General features: G+C 41.2%; 1 protein-coding gene across 1 annotated transcript in view; it reads right to left on the bottom strand.

The window, feature by feature from the left end:
- The window catches only part of LOC133638630 (ephrin type-A receptor 5-like), a 61,003-nt gene that overhangs the window by 9,884 nt on the left and 32,514 nt on the right, over positions 1–18,605 (bottom strand). The window contains exon 3 of the mRNA XM_062031421.1: positions 17,828–17,892. Within this exon, the coding sequence (XP_061887405.1) occupies positions 17,828–17,892 (65 nt within the window). The remainder of the gene's footprint in view (positions 1–17,827; positions 17,893–18,605) is intronic.

Here is an 18,605-nt window from a genome sequence, read left to right as displayed (position 1 = left end):
ATTAAATTAATTACTTTCTAACACTCTTTGTATGTGTAAGTAAGATGGAACTATACATGTTTGATACTTTATATTCACACATTGTGTGCTTTAGACTGCAATATTGTTGAATGAAAGACATTTATTATGCATGCATATCTTGTGTGCTATTGTGTTCCAAGTAGCTGCTGGCTCCTAATAGCTTCTAGCTTATCATATCTATCTTTTGTAAATGACTTGACTAAAGTACAAGAAAAGACCAACCTTGAGTGTTTATTGGAGGACATTTAACTGTTAAATGTCCAGCGTTGCACAAGCAAACACTCAGCAGGAACTTACAGTCCTGGTCAAAAGTGTACATACACTTGTAGAGAACATCATGGCATATTTGTTTGTGATGTAGTGATTGGAGCACATACTTGTTGGTCACAAAAAACATTCATGAAGTTTGCTTCTTTTATGAATTTATTATGGCTCTACTGAAAATGTGAGGGTCAAAAGTATACATACAGCAATGTTAATATTTGCTTCCTTGGCAAGTTTACCTGCTATAAGGCGCTTTTGGTAGCCATCCACAAGCTTCTGCTTGACCACTTGACCACTAAATTGCTGCGGTTCAGCTAAATGTGTTGCTTTTCCTGACATGGACTTGTTCCATCTGACATCACATGGACAAAGATAAGACCTTCTGGAGGGAAGTTCTGTGGTCAGATGAAACAAAAATGGAGCTGTTTGGCCACAATACCCAGCAATATGTTTGGAGGAGAAAAGGTGAGGCCTTTAATCCCAGGAACACCATTCATACTGTCAAGCATGGTGGTGGTAGTATTATGCTTTGGGCCTGTTTTGCTGCCAATGGAACTGCTGCTTTAAATGGGACAATGAAAAAGAAGGATTAGCTCCAAATTCTTCAGGACAAGCTAAAACTGTAACCCTTTCCATTGTTTCCATCATTTGTAACCGAGCTACTGTGTGGAACAATTTCCCTTGTGGATCATTAAAGTCTAATCATCAGCCCGGAGGTTGGGTCTTGGGCGCAGTTGGGTGTTCCAACAGGACAATGACCCCAAACACACCTCAAAAGTGGTCAAGGAATGGCTAAATCAGGCTAGAATGAAGGTTTTAGAATGGCCTTCCCAAAGTCCTGACTTAAAGGTGTGGACAATGCTGAAGAAACAAGTCCAACACATTTAGCTGAACTGCAGCAATTTAGTGGTCAAGTGGTCAAGCAGAAGCTTGTGGATGGCTACCAAAAGTGCCTTATTGCAGGTCAACTTGCCAAAGAAGCAAATATTAACATTGCTGTATGTATACTTTTCACCCTCACATTTTCAGTAGAGCCATAATAAATTCATAAAAGAAGCAAACTTCATGAATGTTTTTTGTGAGCAACAAGTATGTGCTCCAATCACTACATCACAAGAAAATAAGAGTTGTAGAAATGATTGACAGCCATGACATGATGTTCTTTACACGTGTATGTACACTTTTCACCACCACTGTATGTCGAAGATTTCCGAAGCCTTTTGTTGATATCGGACCAATATTGATATGGCATCAAGACACCCTCAACAGTTCAAAATGATTGATGGTAGTTTCACTCTGGTATTTATAGTATGCATTTCAATTATTAGCATGTTTAAGAGTCAACCAGCATCCTTGAAATAGCTTGTAAGTCAGTTGTTAGCAGTAAAGTCGACCAATCCTCGTTACTTATCACACTAAACCAAAGCCAGCATCAACACAGCAAGAATCAAGTGATTGACACATGTCAACTGAAAATACATTCTACCATTTCTTGTACTTTTGGGAGACTAAAGAGAAAGTTTGATCGCGGGGGTGGGGGGCCCTTCAAACCTCTCCTTCACCTCCACTTCCTGCTCCACTTCCTGCTCCACTTCCTGTCCTCATCACTTGCATGCGTACACTCCAGCGTCCCTGTGGGCATCCCTCCAGTGTCTCATTAGTGCACCTGTTTGTTTTGCTGACTATTATGCACGTGTGTGTGTGTGTGTGTGTGTGTGTGTGTGTGTGTGTGTGTGTGTGTGTGTGTGTGTGTGTGTGTGTGTGTGTGTGTGTGTCTGTGTGTGTGTGTGTGTGTGTGTGTGTGTGTGTGTGTGTGTGTGTGTGCGTGTGTGTGTGTGTGTGTGTCAGCAGACCCCCCCACGGCAGTGCTGAGTGCCCCCCAGGCACTGGGAAGCTGTCTCCCTAGTATTATTAGCGGCCATGATACGCTGACCGCCATGACACTGTAATAGCTGTGTAATAGACGTGTAATAGACGTGTAATAGAAGTGTAATAGAAGTGTCCTTCCCGCTCCCGAGCCATGAAAGCGACACCCCGCCTGCTTTGACTCCACTCCTGCTCCAGCTGACTCGGCTGTGTCCAAGAGTGTCATCATTTCCCACGACGTGTCCTCTATTATGGCTATAATGAGCCACTCTGACACGCACACAGATGCTGCTGGACTTCTTGCTCATCCTTTGCTGGCTTTCATTACGCTGCCATGGTTCCAGCTCTCTTCGGAAGCTTCACTTTCATAAATTCTTACAGACCGATTGTTTTTTTATATACCGTAATTTCCGGACTATAAGCCGCTACTTTTTCCCCCTCGTTCTGGTCCCTGCGGCTTATACAAGGGTGCGGCTTATTTACGGCCTGTTCTTCTCCGACACCGACGAAGAGGATTTGGGTGGTTTTAGTACGCAGGAGGAAGACGATGACACAATGATTAAAGACTGACTTTTCATAGGCTGGTTATTTTGATAACGTACAGGCGAGCACTTGGTATTACTTTGCAGCGTTGTATTATTTGTACTCTGCACGAATGCTGTTCGCCATGTCAAAGATGTGAAAGTTTGATTGAATGATTGAAAGATGTATTGTTAATAAATGGGACGCTTTGCCTTCCCAAACAGTCATCTCTGTCCCGACAATCCCCTCCGTGGTAGCAGGAACCCCTATATACTACGCTAATTACACATCAAAACCCTGCGGCTTATACAAGGGTGCGGCTTATATATGGAGCAATCTGTATTTTCCCCTACATTTAGCTGGTGCGGCTTATAGTCAGGTGCGGCTTATAGTCCGGAAATGACGGTATATAATGCTATATATGCACTCTCTCAATAAATGCTTTTGATCTTGTTTTAAAAACGTCCTTCAGTTTTGTATCCTAACACACCAAGAAAGCTGTGCAGCTGTCATTTAAATATATAAATTAAACATTAATAAATGTTAACATGAAATTAGGGCTGGGCGATATGGCAAAAATAATATGTTTTTCATTTTGTCCGATCTCAATTAATGTATATATTTTTTTTTTTTATAAAAGGCTAATTGTCCAGTGCGTTATTATACCAAGTACTGCCTCCCTACTGTTGACTACTGCAGTATATTGTCACATGTCCACCATGTTTGATTGAGGTAATACATACTAACAGCTGACAAATGTCATTTTGTTTCATTGTCCCATTTACGCTCTGTAAAGCACCAGAAAATCAGGCCCAGAGCATAATACTATAATACTACCACCACCATGAATGTTAATGTTCAGCACTTTTGTTATCTCTGACTGGTCAAGCTGAATCAGCATTAATGTAGAGTCCATGAATGTGTAGACTGCTGTTAAACCATCATGTCAAACCATATATGTAGAGTCCATGAATGTGTAGACTGCTGTTAAACCATCATGTCAAACCATATATGTAGAGTCCATGAATGTGTGGACTGCTGTTAAACCATCATGTCAAACCATATATGTAGAGTCCATGAATGTGTAGACTGGTGTTAAACCATCATGTTAAACCATATATGTAGAGTCCATGAATGTGTGGACTGCTGTTAAACCATCATGTTAAACCATATATGTAGAGTCCATGAATGTGTGGACTGCTGTTAAACCATCATGTTAAACCATATATGTAGAGTCCATGAATGTGTGGACTGCTGTTAAACCATCATGTTAAACCATATATGTAGAGTCCATGAATGTGTGGACTGCTGTTAAACCATCATGTTAAACCATATATGTAGAGTCCATGAATGTGTAGACTGCTGTTAAGCCATCATGTTAAACCATATATGTAGAGTCCATGAATGTGTGGACTGCTGTTAAACCATCATGTTAAACCATATATGTAGAGTCCATGAATGTGTGGACTGCTGTTAAACCATCATGTTAAACCATATATGTAGAGTCCATGAATGTGTAGACTGGTGTTAAGCCATCATGGCGGTTTTCCAGAAGAAGAGAGTTTGAGATGATGGGACAGCAGGTGGAGAGACCATGGGAATATTCATGTCTCAGTTTGGTCTCTAAAAAGGGTCTGAATGAGGGTCTGAGAAAATTGAAGTGTTACTCCAGCTCAGTGGGCCACATGTCATCTTTGAAAAGCTCCACTTGAACATTTCCCAGCAACTAGCGTGAGTGAACAGCAGGTGGTAACACTGTGTCTAAAAACCAAAGTCATAAACAAGCCAGCACTTTCCGCTTTTCCACTGCAAGGAATTGAAACATTTGCACTTACTTCTCCATTTGTGGACTAGAGATGGGGGATTTGGCCTCAAATCTATATTGTCATGTATTACGCAGCCTCCTGCGATAACAATACATATCACAATGTGTTATTTGCTATGTACATGCTAATAAACAACACATAAAAAACATGATGGTTGTGTAACAATATCAATTAAATATTAAAATGTTTTCATACTCTTGGCTCTGATTTAAGTCCTTAGGTTGTTGTCCTTAAAATCCTCCTGTGATCTATTTGCTGAGTTTGTAAACATAATGATAAAAAAAACATTTAGATTATTGATCATATACTGATGTCATACTTGGTATTGATGGCCACATTGAAGGCCATAAACGCATGGAAAAATGTGTTGTTGCTTTTTAAATATCCTTGTTTGTGTGAATGTGGCTTCATCCTGGGGCATCCATGTCAATAGTAAGCAGTAGTATAGTCAATCAATCAATCAATCAATCAATGTTTACTTATATAGCCCTAAATCAGGCTCAAAGTGCTGCACAAGCCACAACGACATCCTCAGCTCAGATCCCACATCAGGGCAAGGAAAAACTCAACCCGATGGGATGACAATGAGAAGCCTTGGAGGGGACCACAGATGTGGGGACTTTAACTGCAGCACAATTGTAAAAGTGAGTGTAAATGTGACGACAAATAACGACACAACACAATGATATAAAGCCACAACCTAACTTTAAACCACAAAGAATGTGACGGACAAAACGGACGGACCGTCTTGAGGCGGAAGGCTGAAACCACTCACAATATGTTAGTAATATTGAAAAAGTCAAACAAAAGTTATGACTTCAAAAGTGATCACACTTGACTTCCATTTCCAACTTTGTTCATTACCTCTTTGGCCGTTTTGTACGTGTGTCGCCGAAATGTGTCGCCTTTCACTTTTGCTACGTCTTTATGATGGTCCGTGTTTATTCAAATGAGAGTAGTGGCAGGTCAAACTGCTATTCATTTAATCTGAAAAGATTTGGTTGCACTTCATTTCTCAGGTAAATCTACAGTTAATTTAACCTGAAGAGATGTTGTTTGCACTTTATTTTTGATATTAAAGGCCTACTGAAAGCCACTACTAGCGACCACGCAGTCTGATAGTTTATATATCAATGATGACATCTTAACATTGCAACACATGCCAATACGGCCGGGTTAACTTATAAAGTGACATTTTAAATTTCCCGGCAAACTTCCGGCTGAAAACGTTTCGATATGATGACGTTTGCGCGTGACGTCAACAATTGAAGCGGAAGTATTGGTACCCCATTGAATACAATACAAAAAAGCTCTGTTTTCATCTCAAAATTCCACAGTATTCTGGACATCTGTGTTGGTGAATCTTTTGCAATTTGTTTAATGAACAATGAAGACTGCAAAGAAGAAAGTTGTAGGTGGGATCGGTGTATTAGCGGCTGGCTGCAGCAACACAACCAGGAGGACTTTGACTTGGATAGCAGACGCGCTAGCCGACGCTAGCCGCCGACCGCACGGGTGATCGGGTGAAGTCCTTCGTCCTTCCGTCGATCGCTGGAACGCAGGTGAGCACGGGTATTGATGAGCAGATGAGGGCTGGCTGGCGTAGGTGGAGCGCTAATGTTTTTATCATAGCTCTGTGAGGTCCCGTTGCTAAGTTAGCTTCAATGGCGTCGTTAGCAACAGCATTGTTAAGCTTCGCCAAGCTGGAAAGCATTAACCGTGTAGTTACATGTCCACGGTTTAATAGTATTGTTGATTTTCTGTCTATCTTTCCAGTCAGGGGTTTATGTATTTTGTTTCTGTCTGCATTTAAGCCCGATGCTATCACGCTAGCTCCGTAGCTAAAGTGCTTCACCGATGTATTGTCGTGGAAATAAAAGTCACTGTGAATGTCCATTTCGCGTTCTCGACTCTCATTTTCAAGAGGATATAGTATCCCAGGTGGTTTAAAATACAAATCCCTGATCCAAAATAGAAAAAGGAGAGTGTGGAATCCAATGAGCCAGCTTGTACCTAAGTTACGGTCAGAGCGAAAAAAGATACGTTCTGCACTGCACGCTAGTCCTTCACTTTCACGTTCCTCATCCACAAATCTTTCATCCTGGCTCAAATTAATGGGGTAATCGTCACTTTCTCGGTCCGAATCTCTCTCGCTGCTGGTGCAAACAATAGGAAAATGTGAGGAGTCCTTCCCCCGGTGACGTCACGCTACTTCCGGTACAGGCAAGGCTTTTTTTTTTAATCAGACACCAAAAGTTGCGAACGTTCTCTACTAAATCCTTTCAGCAAAAATATGGCAATATCGCGAAATGATCAAGTATGACACATAGAATGGATCTGCTATCCCCGTTTAAATACAAAAAAATTCATTTCAGTAGGCCTTTAACATTGTATTGTGTAATATTTATAAACAGAAGCAAAAGTAAATCTACTGCTAAAATGTTGGTTATTATACTTTTATTGAACATTTCTTGAATACTGAAAGCGTGAGCAGAAAAAGCTCCCTCCTGTTAGCTCAACCTAAAGTGTTAGTTGCATTTTATTCCAATAAGATGTGAATGCATGAATTGAGGGTGAACCAGGATTGTGTCCCCTGCAAAGTGTTGACTGTTCAGTAAGTTTGAAAAAAGATCCTCACAAAAACAACCTGCATTGTTGTTGAATGTTTCTGCATTGAAATGTACATTTAGCACAATGCTAGTGTGTCCAACAGAGTAGTAGTAAAAAAGTAGTATCAGATGTTTGATAACTATCTTATTTGTACAGTAAATTTGCCAAAAATCTCATAATATATGGCAATTTCAACACATGACTATTAACAAACACAATGAGGATGCTGTGTATCTTTTTTGAACAGCGCTGCTCGTTCATTTCAAGGCACAACTTCATTATAAACAAGACTAAAGCATATCTGTGGTAATAATTGACTGTAGCAGAAGGACCAGAGCAAGTCTGATATGTTTGATCACTTTCCTCAAATGATGATAACTGGTCCGATCCTTTGTCGATTCCCATCTGGCAACACTGTAGTCATTGTAAGGTACACTATATTGCCAAAAGTATTTGGCCACCTGCCTTGACTCACTTATGAACTTGAAGTGTCATCCCATTCCTAACCCATAGGGTTCAATATGACCTTTTGCAGCTATTACAGCTTCAACTCTTCTGGGAAGGCTGTCCACAAGGTTGCCGAGTGTGTTTATAGCAATTTTCCAGCATTCTTCCAAAAGTGCATTGGTGAGGTCACACACTGATGTTGGTGGAGAAGGCCTGGCTCTCAGTCTCCGCTCTAATTCATCCCAAAGGTGTTGTATCGGGTTCAGGTCAGGACTCTGTGCAAGCCAGTCAAGTTCATTGTCATCCATGTCTTTATGGACCTTGCTTTGTGCACTGGTGCACAGTCATGTTGGAAGAGCAAGGGGCCCGCTACAAACTGTTCCCACAAAGTTGGGAGCATGGAATTGTCCAAAATGTTTTGGTATCCTGGAGCATTCAAAATTCCTTTCACTGGAACTTAGGGGCCAAGCCCAACTCCCGAAGAACAACCCCACAACATAATTCCTCCCCTACCAAATTTCACACTCGGCCCGTGCAGTGTGAAATGTAGCGTTCTCCTGGCAACCTCCAAACCCACACTGGTCCATCAGATTGCCAGATGGAAAAGCGTGATTCATCAGTCCAGAGAAGGTGTCTCCACTGCTGTAGAGTCCAGTGGTGATGTCCTTTACACCAGTGGTCCCCAACCACCGGGTTGGTACCGGGCCGCACAAGAAATAAAAATAAAAAAACAAACAAAAAAAACAAACAAACAAAAAAAAAAAAAATATATATATATATATATATATTTTTTTTTTTTTTTTTTTTATTTTTTTTATTAAATCAACATAAAAAACACAATATATACATTATATATGAATATAGATCAATACAGTCTGCAGGGACACAGTCCGTAAAGCACACATGATTGTATTTCTTAATGAAAAAAAAAAAAAAAAAAAACAAATTTTTTTTTTTTTAAATTTCAGTTGCATAGGTCCGGTGGCCATGGATGAAGTGCTGGCTGTCCAGAGTCGGGACCCCGGGTGGACCACTAGCCTGTGCATCGGTTGGGGACATCTCTGCGCTGCTGACCCGTCTCCGCTCGGGATGGTTTCCTGTTGGCCCCGCTGTGGACTGGACTCCCGCTGATGTGTTGGATCCACTGTGGACTGGACTTTCACAATGTTATGTCAGACCCACTCGACATCCGTTGCTTTCGGTCTCCCCTAGAGGGGGGGGGTTACCCACATATGCGGTCCTCTCCAAGGTTTCTCATAGTCATTCACCGACGTCCCACTGGGGTGAGTTTTTCCTTGCCCGTATGTGGGCTCTGTACCGAGGATGTCGTTGTGGCTTGTACAGCCCTTTGAGACACTTGTGATTTAGGGCTATATAAATAAACATTGATTGATTGATTGATTGATCATTTGGATGGGTGGCCAAATACTTTTGGCATTGATGTATAAGCCCCGGTCGGTGGTATGGTGGTTCTTATGCACCTGCCTACCACCCAGCAGGTGCATAAGAACGGTCTACAAACTTTGGGGTGGCATCACCTGCTTATTGGATGGCAATCATAACATGTTTGCAGGGGATTGTTTTGATAATGTTGCATGTTTGAGACTAAATGTCCCAGTTTGGTGTGTTTAGTGTAAAGATGAGCTTAAATGAATAAATCTGACAAGCGAGAGTTTTACAACACGGCTGCTTTGATGTATTTATTTATCAATCGTTGAGTTGAAATCCATAAGGGAGAAAAATGAAAATCAATAGGAAAGGGGATTGGATATTCATATCATCCATCCCTGAGGCCAGCACTTCATATTCTCAGCATGCATGGAGCCTCATCAGACACGGGAATAAAGTCAGCTGCTTGACTTGTTTGCTTTCCTCCAATCTCACGCCAGCTGTCAGCTGTCATGTGAGCTTCCTCCTTCACTTGGTGATGTCCAGAAGTCTTCATCAGTCCGCCTTTGTCATCCCTCTTGATGAGTGCAGCAGACGAGGCTCAGACCGCAGATGAAAACGGGCCTGGAATGTTCAGGAATGGCAGCAGGTGATGGCGAGTGGTGACACGGATATCATCTTTATTGTGACATTTATGCTGCCCTCCTTCCAGATGTTCCTTTATTCTCCTAGCTTGAAGATGCAGCAGATAAAAGCCTGGCTCAGCTAATCTAGCATCAGGCTCAGACACGACATGGGAGCCATAATGGAGGAAGCCTGGTCCCCCACGGGACAAAGAACAAAGTTGAAGTGTTCTTGCCAAGACTTGCTTCCCGTTCTGGCCCGACTTGCAAATATTTTGTGGTTGACTTCCATTCACATGCACTTTGTGTTCATTGAGTTGGTGAGAGGAGGGGAAACACTCCAACACAATACTTTTAGCACAATAAAAAGCAACATATTAAGGTCAATAAACTCCAATATTCCTGCAAACAACGTTATTATGATGTCAGTCTGGAGCAGGAAGTGGTCATCTAGTCTTAAGCATGGACCAATGAAGCCTGCTCGGGTGAGAAGTACAGCGTCTGCCAAGACAAACTGAACAGTCCAGTTGTGAGAACAAAAGGATGACTAAGAATATTCCCAGACATGTGGCAACACAGGCTGCATTACTGGCTGCCACCAGCAGGGGAGCTATTGGTTGAGTCTCAACTAATTTGTGATCAAAAGAAAAACAACATGACGTCATCCACACAGACTTTCAAGACGTTCACGGGCGTTATTCAGCTTGCAAAAGCAGGAGCTCAGAACAGAGGGATTCTCGAATATGGAAACTGAATATGGAATTTCTCAGGGCTTTCCTTCGATCGCAACTGGACTGTTCCGTTTGTCTGAGGCCTTGTTCACATTGCAGGTCAATTCCCATTGTTAAAAAGTTAAAGCCTTTCCAACAAAGGATTAATTGCCAGATTAAACGACAAAGGGGAGAGTGGGTCGCCCTGTTTGACACCACTTAGGATTCTGATAGGTCTAGTGTTCCCTTCCAGGGTTTTCGCACTTGTCACACAGGTGCGGTACATGTTGGCTAGAGCACCACCGTAGGCAACGGGGCTGGAGGAGCAAACAGGGCCTGATTGCGTATACCTGTCGAACTCGGTTGGTTGATCTTCCGCTGTGCGATGGCTCTTCTCCCTTTGAGAGGTTTAATGAGCTGTGAAGGTCTTCTCCCAAGTCCGTACAGCTTTTGTTCCAAGGCTTTGACGTTCAGTCTTGTGTGACATGTAGTCTCAGAATGTTGTGTTGGGCTGCCAACCAGTTCGCTTGAGACATGTGGGACCACTTGAGACCTAGTATCAGCGTCGACCTTGGGGTAGGTCCAGGATTCGTGTTAGGGACGACAGGCCTTAACCGCTTAAGGTACTTCAACTTATTCAGGACTTGCGTTTCACAAAACCTCGGGAGACCTTCCATCGCCACAGCCACTATACCTGAACCCTTTCCCCCTTGATGCAAAGCCCTTCTCCTCCTTGTAATGGGTTGGTTCCCACATACCTATACGTTTTCCCCAACCCCACTCCTGATAGCGTCCTGAGCCCCCACCTGCGTACTAGGGGAAGGATATGACTATCTCAGACGGGAGGATCCAGACCCGCACCGCAGGTTCAGAGATCCGGCATAGGTTCAGAGGGGATTAAACTTTTCATCCTTCGTGCGGCTCTTTCACGCCAGAATTCTGTCTGAGAAGGTAATAATTCCTTTATAGGTTTATTCCTTGATAAGCCCGGTCCAACACCTTGGTCGGGCTACCCTAGCGTTAGAGAGTAGAGCACCACCGTAGGCAACGGGGCTGGAGGCCTGCCGCTCCAGGTTATGCCGCTACCAATGTATGTGCGTCATTGCGCACAAATAATGTCCATGTGCGACTTGTATCAGACTTGTTCATGTCCGTGTGAAAAGTGCAATTCACAATTTTTCATATCCGTTCCAGGCCTCTCTTGTATGTGGAAATAAATCGGACATATATGCCATGCGTCCTCAAATGTAGACGCTCATGCGCTAACGTCACATTCATCCGACCAGAACGTCACCAGAAAGCAATAGATGTTATTCCCCGAAATAAATAATGGACAACGGAGCAAAATGTTTTAGGAACTCACGTGAAAGTTCCACCACTGTTAGCCATGTACTCCCTAATACCGAAGTACATGTCAAACTACTTCCTAAACGTAAATGACCGCCATACACCACAACACCAGGGGGAGCTCCACAAACCACGTCAAAGCCAGATTCCGATCTAACAAAGGTCTTAACTCATTCTCCTTCTATGCCACATCAATATGGAATGCACTCCCAACAGGTGTAAAAGAAAGGGCATCTCTATCCTCCTTCAAAACCGCACTAAAAGAACACCTCCAGGCAACTACAACCCTAGACTAACACCCTCCCCCCACCACATCCCACCTCCTTGGATTGTAAATAATCAAATGTATATACTTGTTCTTATGCTTTCTGAGCTCACTATGTTCTCTGCTCTCTGTACATATCCTACCAAGTCAGACCTACACTATTACAATGTCTATTTCTCAGATGATAAACACTGAAATATGCTGATAGCAACCTAACCTAACCCCCTTCACAACCCACCCCCCGGACTGTAAATAATTAAATGTATATACTCTGATGATTAACTTGTGTGATGACTGTTTTAAGCTGATAGTATATATTTGTACCATGAATTTATTAACGCGGACCTCGACTTGAAAAAGTTGAAAAACTTATTGGGGTGTTACCATTTAGTGGTCAATTGTACGAAATATGTACTGTACTGTGCAATCTACTAATACAAGTTTCAATCAATCAATTAAACCTGTTTTCAACTGCTCGCCCAAAATATCCCGTAAAACTGCTGGAGCCAAAATACTTGTCTTTTTTCTTCGTAATCTTTTACGCGAACATAATTGGGTTGAGAAAATGTTGACTTTAATTGCACAAAATGTTTGAAACTGCCACAAATGCACCAGGACTGAGACCGACTGGAGTTGAAGCCATTTGTACTTCCATAAATAATGTAGTGTGTGTGATGTCACGTCCACATGTGGGTCAGATTGCATTCACATTAGAACGTTTTTTTGGGGGGTTTTTTTGGAATGAGAACGCCATTTAAAGAATTTGGATTTGACAAAAAAAAAAAATCTGAATCAGACATGAAAGGTGGGGAACACAGAAAGAGGAAGAGGATGGATGGTGAGATGAAGAAGATACGCAGATGGCAAACAGCACATGAGGGCAACAATGAGGCAAAGCGTCGAAGAAGCTGATGTAAAAGATATCAGGGAGGAAAATGAAACAAACCATCTGGAATATGAGACAAAAAAGCCTCCTTAGCGTCTTCTTTATCCTTGGACTACTCCTGCTGCCAATTGTGTGTGTGTGTTTGTGTGTGTGTGTGTGTGTGTGTGTGTGTGTGTGTGTGTGTGTGTGTGTGTGTGTGTGTGTGTGTGTGTGTGTGTGTGTGTGTGTGTGTGTGTGTGTGTGTGTGTGTGTGTGTGTGTGTACATGTGTGTGTTTGTGTGTGTGTGTGTGTGTGTGTGTGTAAGATAATAGAGGATGCTGCAAATTAGACTCCATTGTAGAAACAGCTCCCACAATACGAATTCTAATAGCTAACAACAATAATTCCTGTAATTTATTTCTCACACGCACGTCATTTCTCCACGAGACAATATGTTGAACAAAAACAAAAACAGCTTGTAGTGATGGGAACAAAAAAAAAAGTTAATCTGTGAGTAAATTATTCTCGGGTCCTTTATTCAGCGTTGTCTACCCTGGATACGGTTATTTCTCACACAATTGCATAAAACCATGCAAAATAATCACAGTCAATTAATATGATTGTGAATATGACAGCAGTCTTAGCAGCGTCTCCTCCATCTGCACACAAAGCAGTGGATAGAATACAAAAAGCTGAGGAATTGCAATGGTCAGTGCTACTGGTCTGTAAAGCTGAAGTCAGAGTCTTAAATGGATCTTTGTGATATTGAAGGTATCGATTCTTCCTAGGAAGGGAAGCAAAATTGACACTGTAAAAGTTATATAAATGTGCCAAAATATGACGGTTACTGTTTTATGGTCACTCTGTCAGAGATACAGCATTCCTCTTTGCAGAGAGGAGAACCTTCCAGAAGGACAACCATCTCTGCAGCAATCCACCAATCAGGCCTGTATGGTAGAGTGGCCAGACAGAAACCATTTCATAGTAAAAAAGTTTGCCAAAAAGCCCCTGAAAGACTCTCAGACCTTGAGAAACTAGATTCTCTGGTCCGGTGAGACAAAATTTGAAGTCTTTGGTGTGAATGTCAGACGTCATGCTTGGAAGAAACCAGACACCGCTCATCACCAGGACAATACCATCCCTACATGGTGGTGGCAGCCTCATGGTGTGGGGATGGTTTTCAGCAGCAGGAACTGGGAGACTAGTCAGGATGGAGGGAAAGATGAATGCAGCAATGTAGAGACATTCTGGATGAAAACCTGCTCTAGAGCACTCTTGAACTCAGACTGGGGCAGTGCTGCTTAAATACTTTCTGGTACGCCCCCCACTCTCCAGTATCATTTGTCTATAAAATTGTTATAACTATACCTATATGTGTTATTGTTATAAAAACACTGTCAGGTTCGAACACTGATGACATCTATTAAACAAGACAAGAAGCAAAGAATCTAACAGAGGCGGAATTCAATTTTGCTCAATTGAGGAGAAACGTGTCAACCTGTAACCTCTTACAGTGTCACCCACGCTCTGGCGAAAGATTGTACGCCACCTCTTTTTATTTGTACTTTCCCTGTTTACATAACAATATCTGCTTCCAAAGGAATGGGGAGTATGTAAACAGTCATTGTATGAATCAACTTAAGTGGACCCCGACTTGAACAAGTTGAAAAACGTATTTGGGTGTTACCATTTAGTGGTCAATTGTACGGAATATGTACTTCACTGTGCAATCTACTAATAAAAGTTTCAATCAATTCGGTCACATTAACACAAAAGAAAAAGATGCCTCGGGCTTGGGCTGGTCCTGGCTTCAGCCTGGGCAGGTCTTGGATGACAATAGATAACCCCCTCCCGTCTCCTCCTATCGTACACAATGGAATTTTCCAAGCCTTTGCTTGGTGCAAACAAAGACAGCCTCTTGTCTGTTCATTGGGAACTCAGAGAACGGTAAGTTTTTTGATAATTTACATACAAATTTTCTGACCAACACACCTACCTTTCCTGGTCTCCCATGGTGGTTACAGTAAAGCCAAGTGCTGTCTTTCTAAGCTTCAGACCTGCATCCGCTCCAAGACAGCCTTGGTAGTGGTGGCATGTTCGTAGCGCAATCTGAGATAAAGTCTTGATGATTTAACATCAGCATAGCGATTAGAGACACAATCATTCTAATGTGTGCCAATATTACAGCGGGCATCACAACAGAGCGAGGCTGTTAACTTGTTAGGCGCCGCAGAGACCGAGTGTGACGTCATAGGTCAACTGGAAATAAATACTTGTATCCGCACTAAAAAGGAAATAAGCCCCGCCCACCAGTGTTTTGAGAAATCAGACTAATTAAGTGCATGAAAACCTAGTGACTGATCACTCGGAGACTGAGAAGTGTCGGCTTCTTTGTGTTCCACATGAAAGGAAAAGTGGTGCAGTGTTACTAATCGCATGGCTAACAAAGTGTTCCCAGTTGCAGCCGTTTAAAAAGAAACTGTTGGAAATAATTGACACCTTATATGAGCTATTACAATAGACACAAACGTACACAACGTGAAAGTGTTTGGCTGCAAGGTCAATATGATCATCATGAAGCAGTTGGCAGGTTGGCTCAGATCTTTCAGTGTGTCCTATAATAATGTTGACCTATATAAACACAGTTGTTAAAGAGGAATTGCACTTTTTTTAAATGTTGCCCATCGTTCACAATCATTATGAAAGGCATGACTACTGATGGATTGTTTTAAATATTAATAAACGTAAATAAAAGTCTGCTTGTGCCAGCTTTGTTGAAACATGTTGCAGGCATCAAATTCCAAATGAGCTAATATTTGCCAAATATAACAAAGTTTTCCAGTTCCAATGTTAAATATCTTGTCTTTGCAGCCTATTCAATTGAATATAAGTTGAAAAGGATTTGTTGTATTCTCTTTTTATTTACCATTTACTAGGGGTGTAATGGTACGTGTATTTGATTTGAACCGTTTCGGTACGGGGGTTCCGGTTCAGTTCGGAGGTGTACCGAACGAGTTTCCACACGGACATATTAAGTAGCGTAACGCACGTTGTGTAAACAATGCACACTGAGGCACAACACACGGCATGCTAGCAGCTAATGTGCTACGATAGACTGACCATACGTCCTCTTTTCACCGGACATGTCCTCTTTTGCGGAGCTGTCAGGGCGGAGTTTCTTAAATGTCTCAAATGTCCGGCATTTTGAGTTAGGGTTGCGTGTACCGTATTTCCTTGAATTACCGCCAGGTATATAGTATGCACATGCCTCGATTTACCGCCGGGTCAAACTCGTTTCGCAAAATAATTAGCGCATGCCTGGAATTACCGCCAGGTAAGTCACGTACCTACTACGTTTTTAGCGTTACCCGGCAGTTTGCGATATTGCAAATGTTCGTTCAGCGTATATTTTGCACTGGTATACAGTACAAAACGAGTGACATGTCACGAGTGACACGTCACAAGTGACACTTCACCTTTCAAGGCATCATTTTCAAAATGGAGGAGACTAATTTCAATCATTTAAAATTGCATAAAGGGAAGAAGATAAAGAGCTATTCAGTAGGATTTAAGGTCCAAGCTATTGAATATGAATATGAATGAATATACAACTGATGGATCTCCACAGGATGTAGTACAAGTACCGTAGTAGATGTCCATCAAGGTGCAGTGGGGGAAGCAATGCCGACAGAAACATTTTCAGTTTGTTCAAGTTCAAATGATATTTTCACTGATGTTGTTTACATTGATTGATAATGTTTGTTGTTACAATCGTAGTTAAGAGTTAAAGTAGCATGTTTTATTTTCAATTTGTTTTTCATGCATTTTTACATACAGAAAAATGCATACGTAATTGTTGAATGAGCCTTTGTAAAAATAAAGAGTGCCACGTTATAATTGCCTTTTCAGACCCAAACAAAAAGAACTCCCGGGATGATTCATTGTGCTTTAAATTTTATTGCGGCATTAAGCGATGTCATGATGGTATCCTTACATCACACTCAAATTTATAAGCGCATGCCTAAATTTACCGCATGCCTTTGGTAAGCGCCGGAGTGAGAAGAGGTTTTAAATGCATTACCGCCCGGGCGCTAATTCGAGGAAATACAGTATTTTCAATGTACGTTCAGGGTTAAGAAGGGGTTAAAAACAAAACAAACAGCAGCATTGGTGAGGGATGGGTAGAGAGAGAGAGAGAGAAAGAGTTATGATAAACGCGCATGCGTCGCCAGGCTCTGCTTTTTATCAGATTTAATGTTTTATTATCTATAGCAGGGGTGTCAAAGTGTGCCCCGGAGGCCATTTGCGGCCCACAGCTAATGTTTTGAAAATACTATTCAAATAAACAAAAACATAACAAAAGTGAAATAAAAAAGCTTAAAGGTTAAATGTAATTTAGAAAAAGTTGCAATGTTGACTAATAAAACAAAACAGTTTTTTTCTCTTTCAAACTGTCATTGCTCAAAACATAATATTGAATCAAAATCAATGTTATTATGAATTATTGACCTATCCAAGGTTCCCATTACTTCACATCAAATATTACACTAAGAAAAATATTTTTGGTGGAAGATTTTGCAAATTTGGTAAATAAATAACCCAAAAATGTATATATTGTTGTTTTTTTACTGTACCGAAAATGAACCGAATCGTGACCTCTAAATTTTTGTGTACCGTTACACCCCTACCATTTACACAACTTGACAACTTCACAGCATAACAAATGCATACTTTTTGGAAGTGGGACTTTGACCTGGTTAACATGGAATACATTTTAAACACCATTTGTTGTTCAATTACCTTTTCACAACTCTAACAAGTCCTTCTTTAATTAGCACAACTCTTGGGAATACTTTGGAAATGGAATTCCAATTTCTGGCTCAAACGTCTATATTCCAGGGTGACTTTCAATGCTTTATTCATGAACTCAATCACGCCTTAGGAGTTCTTGGAAGTATAAAAGACCTTGAACATGCCTTAAACAAAATGTGCCTGTAAAGGTCCAGCTGCCAGTCAATGTGTTTTTATGTCAAAGCTTGGAATTCCCATTTGAAATGGAATGAAAACTCACCCCATTCTTCGGGTATGCCACCCATCCAGGGTCTCCCATCACAGAGCGGGAGTCCAGCAAGTTGACTGAAAGATGAAAGAATTAGTTGGTCAGTAAAAATGAACAAACCAAAACAAGTAAGAAACATTAGTGGTTAAATGATCTCTGATAGTCGAGTTGTGGGATATAAACAATATCAATTAAATACATTTGACTATGATAGAGATGTGAACTCTGTCCTCATGTGGTGATAATGCATGTTGATCACATGTTCAACTTAATGTTTCTGTACAGTGCAAAGTCACTTCTAAGTCTGTCATCCTCGCCTCCAACGCGGAAAATAAACTTGTCTTAAAAGTAATATTATCACTGGAGGAGAAGGAATACCTAAACACGCTACATTACGCACCGTAGAAGGATATGCTAATCGCTAAGCAAGAGCTCTTGATTGTAATCAGAGATGGGCGAAGCGCTACAAATATTGACAGTAATGAAAGTATGAAACCAATTTATTGTCAATTCTACAGTGGTTAGATCAATGTTTTTTATGATGAAAACACAGTGTTATTTTGTCATTTTTTTATTGTTTACAAACTCAGAAACTAAGTCCCTAAAACAGGAGGATTTTAGGGGCCACATTTATTTATTTTTCTAAAAAAATTTAATGTTTCTAATTCCATTCGTTAAACAAGGAATGGAAGCAACAGAATATAATTGAAAGCTGTTTTCTAATCAAAGTATTCAATTAATAGTTGCAGCTAAGTGTAATAAAAGTCAATAAGGACATCATTTTAATATG

The sequence above is a fragment of the Entelurus aequoreus genome, linkage group LG21 (genome assembly GCF_033978785.1).
Source record: "Entelurus aequoreus isolate RoL-2023_Sb linkage group LG21, RoL_Eaeq_v1.1, whole genome shotgun sequence".
Lineage (NCBI taxonomy): Eukaryota > Metazoa > Chordata > Actinopteri > Syngnathiformes > Syngnathidae > Entelurus > Entelurus aequoreus.
The sequence above is the reverse complement of the archived record's forward strand: the minus strand, read 5'-3'. Positions and strand labels throughout refer to the sequence as shown.